At 43.1% G+C, this 7500-nt stretch overlaps 1 protein-coding gene and 2 long non-coding RNA genes across 7 annotated transcripts in view; 2 read left to right on the forward strand and 1 right to left on the reverse strand.

Moving 5' to 3' along the window:
• LOC119568765 (nuclear mitotic apparatus protein 1-like) overlaps window positions 1-4565 on the forward strand; it is an 18492-nt gene extending 13927 nt beyond the window's left edge. The window contains exons 1-3 of one of the 3 annotated variants that reach the window (XM_037917214.1): window positions 3145-3162; window positions 3483-3620; window positions 4114-4560. In XM_037917214.1, the coding sequence (XP_037773142.1) occupies window positions 3157-3162; window positions 3483-3620; window positions 4114-4335 (366 nt within the window). In that variant the 5' untranslated portion in view covers window positions 3145-3156 and the 3' untranslated portion in view covers window positions 4336-4560. Of the gene's footprint in view, window positions 1-3144; window positions 3163-3252; window positions 3388-3482; window positions 3621-4113 lie in introns of those variants that run through there. The other 2 variants (XM_037917211.1, XM_037917212.1) reach the window with 2 other exon arrangements.
• Window positions 2713-3078, forward strand: LOC119568769. The gene is made up of 2 exons (XR_005228159.1): window positions 2713-2844; window positions 3016-3078. It is a non-coding gene; the product is annotated as an uncharacterized LOC119568769 (long non-coding RNA).
• The window catches only part of LOC119568766, a 10935-nt gene continuing 6177 nt past the window's right edge, over window positions 2743-7500 (reverse strand). The window contains exon 4 of one of the 3 annotated variants that reach the window (XR_005228156.1): window positions 2743-2775. This is a non-coding gene — a long non-coding RNA (uncharacterized LOC119568766). Of the gene's footprint in view, window positions 2776-3023; window positions 3085-3417; window positions 3552-7500 lie in introns of those variants that run through there. The other 2 variants (XR_005228155.1, XR_005228154.1) reach the window with 2 other exon arrangements.

The following is a 7500-nucleotide window of genomic DNA, read 5'->3' on the forward strand; positions in this document are numbered from 1 at the left end:
AAAGGGACATTTAATAGGCTAAATGGAACATGGATTTTCGGCGCAAATGGGAAGACCGTTTCGTTATCTTTTGCGTGTGAGAACGTAAATTGTGGTGGTCCTCGAGTGGGGAGAGAGGGGAGGGCGAACGAAGCGCCCAGATCCTAGAAGGGATACAATAGGGTACAGAACCCGAATGAGTAGAGGGGAGGAGACAAGATTGAGCCAAAGTGGATTATGAAATCTTTGGAACGATCGGGTGGGGACGAAGACGAATTGGCCAAAGTTAGGGAGTCACATACGGCGGGAAAAGCGAGGTGGATGAACGGGGGGGGCTTTCCTTTACCCGTCGATAGTTAATTCGGACCTTGTCGGAGAGAAGAGGAGGGAGAGGGAGAGAGGGATAAAGGAGAAGGAGAGAGAGAGGAAGGAGTGAGAGGATGGGAGAGCGAGAGGAGGAGAGGGGAGAAGGGGGGACGAGGAGGAGAGAGGAGGGAGGGAAGTAGGGAGGGAGAGAAACCAATCGTTGGACATCAACATATTTACTAAATCTATTGTCTGTTGTACTTGCTGCTTGTTACCTCCGGTACACATACTGCGTCAGTCTTTGCCTCAACACCCACACTGCCTGATATCTGCGCCTGATTATCTTGCCTTACTTCACCAGAGGCCTTCGTATGGTCAGCGAAGCAATCTCAATCTTTCTGCCAGTACCTTTACCTCGTGTCATGCTTTGAACACCAAGTTTGCTTTCAGTGTGTATGATCGGTAGTCCGCCCATGTCTTTACATATTTCAGGTTGCGCCCCTCTCTCATCCTCACCATATAACACGCCGAGTATTCTTCTCCACTATTCAGAACTTCCCCTTTATTCGTCATTATAATATCATCATTTATTTCGATTCCTAAGTTGCGAATTTTGGGCTTTGATATAATTTTCACTTTGTCGTGCATGTGCTGTGCATTCCTCCGAAAGATCAACTCTTGTTTTTTTTTTTAATTATTATTGTTAAATTCGTATTATTACATTATTAAATTTGATATTTGAATTATTAAATGAGATTATTAGATCATTAGATGATTAAATGAGATTGTTTGATTATTAAATCATTATTATTATTGATTATCAAATTCTTCGCATTTCTCATCAAACCACCTGTCTCTTGCGTATGTGCACTTCCTCCTCTTTTTTCTTTGTATTTCGCTCAATCATTCTTTTGATCATTTCACTCACTCGTTGACAAGAAGCATTCAGATCTCCAATTTCTTGCAAAATGTCCAGTTCTCATTGTTTTTCTTATACTTTAACTTATTCTTGTTCTTACTTACTGATTATCAATGTGTTTATCTTTATCATATGATCGTTATTGTTTTAAGGAATGAATAACATTATTATCATCATGTATGTGATTACCATCAAAGTTTTTCTTAATATTGATGTCAATAGCAATTGTTCCAGCTGTCATATAGTTCCGTCTTCACATTTAAGTAAGTGCACATTTCGTTTCAATGAATTTTCCCTGTGCATTTGCATTCATCATTATTACTAGTACATTTCGTTTCAATGATTTTTCCCTGTGCATTTGCATTCATCATTATTACTAGTACATTTTGGTTTTATTCATATCTCACCATTATTCTAGTTTTTGCTAATGTGTAGCGAAGGCACTGAACGCCTCCTGAACTCAGACGACTTTCAGGCAGAACGGCGATGCACGTTGCAGCCAAGCAGGGGCACTGGGGGGCGCTGGAATCTCTTGCAGGCGAGCGGGGCCGACGTGGACCCCGTCGACGATGCGGGCAACACGCCTCTCCACGACGCAGCTTCAAACGGACGGCTTTCTCGCGGTGGGGCGTCCCTGAACTGGCCTCGGGGCGTCCACCAGCAAGAAGAATAAGGGCGGGAAGACCCCTCAGGACCTGTTGGGGAAACCTTCCGCTGATGAACTCTTCTCCATGGTAATGACAGCCGGCAATCTGACTTTATATGGACCAAGGTTGGGCACCATGGTCGTTGGCTACACTTACTTATTGTTTATTAGTCGAAGAAATAAAAAAATTATATGCATTTAAATTTAGGACCAACTAAACCGACATACTTTTCAGGCGGAGGAAATGTGCTGCATCGCGGGGCCGAGAAGGGAAAAAAAGGAGGGAGAAATGCAGGGTTAGTTCTTATTTTCCCCAAAGTTTCCAGTTATGTTGGTGCAGATGCGGAAGCACTAGAAGAAAGTGCAAGAATGGAAAAAAAACTGAAATTCATGTTGTGTAGAGTAAGATGAACCTTGAGAGATGATCGCTCTGATCTGCTTCTCGACTTCAATTCCCGCTTTATTCACCGAGTCTTATAATGAGCCGATGATCATCTGGGTTCCGCTTCCGCTTCGGCGCGCCAAAGCAGGTTCCCTCGACGCATTACTGAGGACCGTTTTCCCTTGCAGATCAAACTCGAGGAGCAAGCAGCAGAAGGAAATGACGAAAAAAGTATGACTCGAAGGAGGCGGAGGCAACCAACCTGCAGAAGGGAAAACGGCGAGTTGAAAGAGAAGGACCTTCAGGAAAAAAGGAAAAAGAAATCAAATTAAAGCTGGTGCGTATAAAAGACACAGGGAGGGGTGAAGAGAATGAAGAATGGAGGGAGAGGAGATAAGAAAAGAGAAAGGTAACTGTGATATTAGGAAGCCGAGTACAAAAATAGAAGACATTCCTGTTTTCTTTTGCAGGATAAACTCGAGAAGTTGAAGGAGATGCAGAAAAAAAAAAAAGTATGACTCGAAGGAGGCGGAGGCAGCCAACCTGCAGAAGGAAATCGGAAAGATCAAGAAGGATCTTCAGGAAAAGGAGAAGGAAAACAAATTAGAGCAGGTGTGTGTAAAAGACACAGAGAGGGAGAGATCAGAATGAAAAAGAAGGGAGAGGAGAGAAGAAAAAGAGAAAAGTGATAGCAGGGAAACCACAGGAGGAACATGGGAAGTGGGGAGGGTTAAGTAAGAAAGATATGAGAAGACACTCTTCTGAGACTGTTTTCCCTTGCAGGACAAACTCGAGGAGCAACAGAAAGAGATGAAGAAGAAGTACGACTCGAAGGAGGCGGAGGCAGCCAACCTGCAGAAGGAAAATTCGAAAAGTTGGAAGAAGGGACCTTCAGGAAAAAGGAAAAAGGGAAAAATCAAATTAATGCAGGTGCGTATAAGGAGACCACGGGAGAGGGACGAGAAGAAGAGAATGAAGAAGGGAGAGGAGAGAAGAAAAGAGAGAAAGATGATAGTAGGGAAGCCACAGAGAGCATAGGCGTGAGGAGGTAACGAGAAAGATATGAGAAGACACTTTCCTGAGACTGTTTTCCCTTGCAGGGACAAACTGGAGGAGCAGCAGGAGAAGGCGAAGACAGAAATCAAACAGGTAAAGGTACGTACACAAAGAGAGAAGGTTGTTGTTCTCGGGTATCTGATTCCCCTGGGCTATAGAGAAGCATTCCTGACGCGCGTCGTTCTCCTCCGCAGACCGAGTACGAGGACCAACTGCGGGACTCGAACATAGCCTTCAACACCAAGGAGGACGAGGCAGCCGACCTGAAGAGGGAGAACAGAGCCCTGATGCTAGAGATTGGAAGACAAAAAGACGAGATCAAAGAGCTAAAGGTATGGAAGGGAGATGAAGAGAGGGAAAAGGAAGAGTGAGAGAGACAAAGAGGAGTAGGAGAGAGAAAAGAGTAATAAAGAAAGACGGAGAAGGAGGAGTGGAGGAGGGAGAGGGGGGAGAGAGGAAGGAAGAAAGTTAACAGTTTGTTCAGAAGTTAGGTGGGGAGGAGAGAAGAGAAAGGAGAAGAAAAACCGGCATATCTTAGACAGCGTGGAAGAAATTTATCCATATTTCTTGCCGTATCTCTATTGCCATGAAGGAATAACATGCATATTTCTTTCATGCGTGTGCATGTCTGTGTCAGCGGTGGTAGAATCAAACGAGTGAAAAAATAGGAGAGTGATCGACCGACCGTAGGAACATTTTATACTTCTTTTTTCTCTAATGAAACTTAAATTCCTGAAAGTTTAAGGAAGCGACAAGACACCAAGCAGATGCAAATCAAGTGTTAGATTCTGTTCGCAACATCCTAACCAACATTCACCGCTTCAGGAGCAAGTGAATCAAGCGCAATTGCATCAGCGAAGGTGTGAGAGTGAGGCGAGGGACCATGAAGCAGAGACGGAAGGTCTCAACGAGCAAATCACAGATCTTCAGGAACGCAGTGCAACTTTACAGGTGAGTTGTCGACTGTGTGATCAAATACAGACTTCTAGTCATATTTCGTTACATGCATGTGGATATGTTAATAGATGCATGTCTGTATATTGTTAAGTTGGTACTGTATAGACATATGTAGCGCGAGTGTAGGTTCGTGTATTGTAAATGAACAGAATAGCCGAAGTGAAAAAAACACGAGAAAACACTCGAGAGCGCAAGGCAGTGGCAGACAGAAAGGGATAAATAAAAAGATTGAGTGAGGGAGGAAGGAAGAGAAAGATACAGAGAAGGTGATAGATAGAAAGAGATAGAAGCAGAGAGAGAGAGAGAGTGGGATATAGAAAGAGAAAGAAAGATGTGTTAATATAGAGGTGAATAGAGAGAGACAGAGGGAGATAGATAAACAGAGTAAAAATGAGGTAGGGGAAGAAAACCAGAGAGGGAGGTGTGATAGATACATGTATACACTTAAAGGTGGATAAATGAATAGATAGATAAAGAGATAGAGAGAGAGAGAGGATAAAGAGGGGAACATAGATGAAAGATGACAGTTAGCCTTTTGTTTTGCTACAGTCCCCGGGGGAAAAAGAAGGGCGCTAGAATCGAGCGCTGACGAGGCAGACCCCGAGAGAAGGGAAGGGAGCGAGCTCAACGGCCCCGAGGTAAGTTTCGTTTGGAAACCAAGGAAACCTTTTGTATGGGCGCACGAAAAAAATACGAATAGATAAAATATCGTCAACAAACACCCCGTCTTTCGAGATCAGTTTCAAAAAAAAAAACGGGGGTTTTAGGCAGAGCACAATGAAAGGGTGAAAAATTTTCAAAAGGGGAGAAGAGGGGGAAAAAGGGGGAAAGGGAAAGAGGCTGCCGAACAAAAGAGGGGGGCATGAGAGCGAGCTCAGGCGACGAGACAAGAGGATCGAGGCCCTCAAGGTAGGGGCGAGCAAGTCCTTCGCACACACGCGTTTGAGAGACTAATGTTAAGTCTGATAATGCCAAAAATGGAAAATAACCTAAAAATTGATATTGTTTCCAGAAAAAAAAATCAGAGATCAAGAAGAGGAAAGAGAAATGGACTCGCAACCGAAGAGGAAAGAAGCGTATTAAAGCGGAAGACTGTAAGTGGTCACACTTCCGGGACAGAAATATGGGCTTAAAAAAAATGTGGAATAATGTGAAAAAGGAAAAAAACTACAATAAAAAAATTTAAACTAAATGTATCATTTCGACTAGTCCAGAGATCCTAATCAGGAACTCTGGCGTTTTTCGAAAACGTTACGATTTCGTTCATTATTTTTTTGTGGTGTTTTCCCTTCATGTTTGCGTACACGTTTCTGTTTGTGACAGAATGTGTAGGTAAGAGGAGGGAATTTGACATAATGTAATTGTATACCTACACCCATACACACGCAGACACGTTTTCATAGCACAAGGGGGAATCAGGGAAGGATCTTGTCGGGTTTTCCCCTGCAAGTAGGAGGACTTCATGTAGCCTCGGGGCTGGGCCCCGGCCAGCCTTTGAGTGGAGGGGGGAAAAGGGGAACGATGATGATAAGCATGAGAAGTAGTACAAGTAACTTTCTTTCCTGACATTTCAGTGGCAGTTCGGGAGAAAAGAACAAAAAAAAAACAAAAACTTCAATCCTCGGCCTCAAGCAGGAAAGAGCAGGCCTGGGGAGCAGCTGCCACGATGAGACCCGCCGGCTCCCAGGAGGGGGCTAGGGGAGCGGGGGCGGGGAGAGACAAGCCTAGCAAGCAGCTGGCAGAAAAGAGGCAAGGCTGGGGGAAAGCACCAGAAAAGACGACCCGGGTGCAGTCCGCGGCAGGAGGGAAGGGAAGGGGGGAATGGTAGACAGGGACCCCAAGTTAAGGGCTAGCGACAGGATGAGCCGTCACAAGAAGACGACGGGGACGAGTCGTCACAAGAAGACGACAGGAACGAGTCGACACAAAAAAAAAACAGAGCGACGAGCCGTCACAAGAAGGCGACAGCGACGAGTCGACACAAGAAGACGACAGCGACGAGCGGCGGGAAGACGACAGGGTCGAGTCATGTGATTTCATCCAACTTTGAAAAGGCCCGTGTGTAAAAAACGAAAAAATTATAGAGTATATTATCTTTTTCCCCCCCTTTCCACGGTTTAAACTAATGGTGATGACAACAAAATTAAAACAATGATAATGATGTGCTATTAAAAATAAAGAAAATTATTACTTTTTAATGTAAGGGAAAATGAGATAATGAAAGGAAAAAATAATAAAAATGAAAAACGGTCAAATGTGCAAAATTTTGGTGATAATGGTCAAAAATTTGATATTGAAAAATAATATATCCAATAAAAAGGGGAAAGTAATAATGTTCCAATCGAAAGAAGAAGAGGAAAACAGGAAAATCGAAAAAGGCAGTTCGGGAGAAGTAAAGGGGGTCAGGGGGTTAGGAAAAAGTGGGCAATAAAGGGCCCAGTCAAGGATGGGGAAAGCGAGAGGGGGTTCGGCTAAAAAAAAAAAAGAATGCCAAGTATATATTTTATATTATTATATATATATATAAATATTATAAATATATATAAAATTATATTATTTTATATATACACCATAAATAAAACCTCCCAGACCAGGACTCGAACCTTGGTCTTGGGGTTGAAACCCAGGGGCCTTTTGCTAAACCAACCATGCCACCGACCCACAAAAAAAAGGAGGTGCAAACTAGGATCTAACTAGCTCCAAGACATTACCTATCTCCATTTTTGGAGTAATGTAGCGAATTTTCATGCTCACCCCCGTGAGCATCGGTGGAAATTGATTTAGAAATTTTAAATCTAAGTCAGTTTGTATTGAGGTATATAAAGAAAGATGGAATAAGAAATCCCGCATTTATATCGATAAATAAAACCCTCCCGACGAGGATTCGAACCCAGGCCTCCGGGGAGAAACCGGTGGACCAGTGCTAAACCAACCATGCCACCGACCCCCTAAAAAATAGTGTGCAACTAGGATCTTCCTAGCCCAAGACAACCATCTACTATACTTGGTAATGATAGCGAAGTTTTTTGCTCACTCCCCCCTGGGGGATTCGTGGGCGTTTAAAAAAATTCCCTTTCAATATATATAATATATACATAATATTATATATATATATATATATAATATATATATTTTATATATATATATATATATATAATATATATATATATATATATGCCGGATTTTTTTTTTTTTGTCGACCGGCTCTCGCTTTAGCCCCCTTGGCCTGACCGCCTGACCCCTTTACTTCTCCTG

The sequence above is a fragment of the Penaeus monodon genome, unplaced genomic scaffold (genome assembly GCF_015228065.2).
Source record: "Penaeus monodon isolate SGIC_2016 unplaced genomic scaffold, NSTDA_Pmon_1 PmonScaffold_1073, whole genome shotgun sequence".
Classification (NCBI taxonomy): Eukaryota; Metazoa; Arthropoda; class Malacostraca; order Decapoda; family Penaeidae; genus Penaeus; species Penaeus monodon.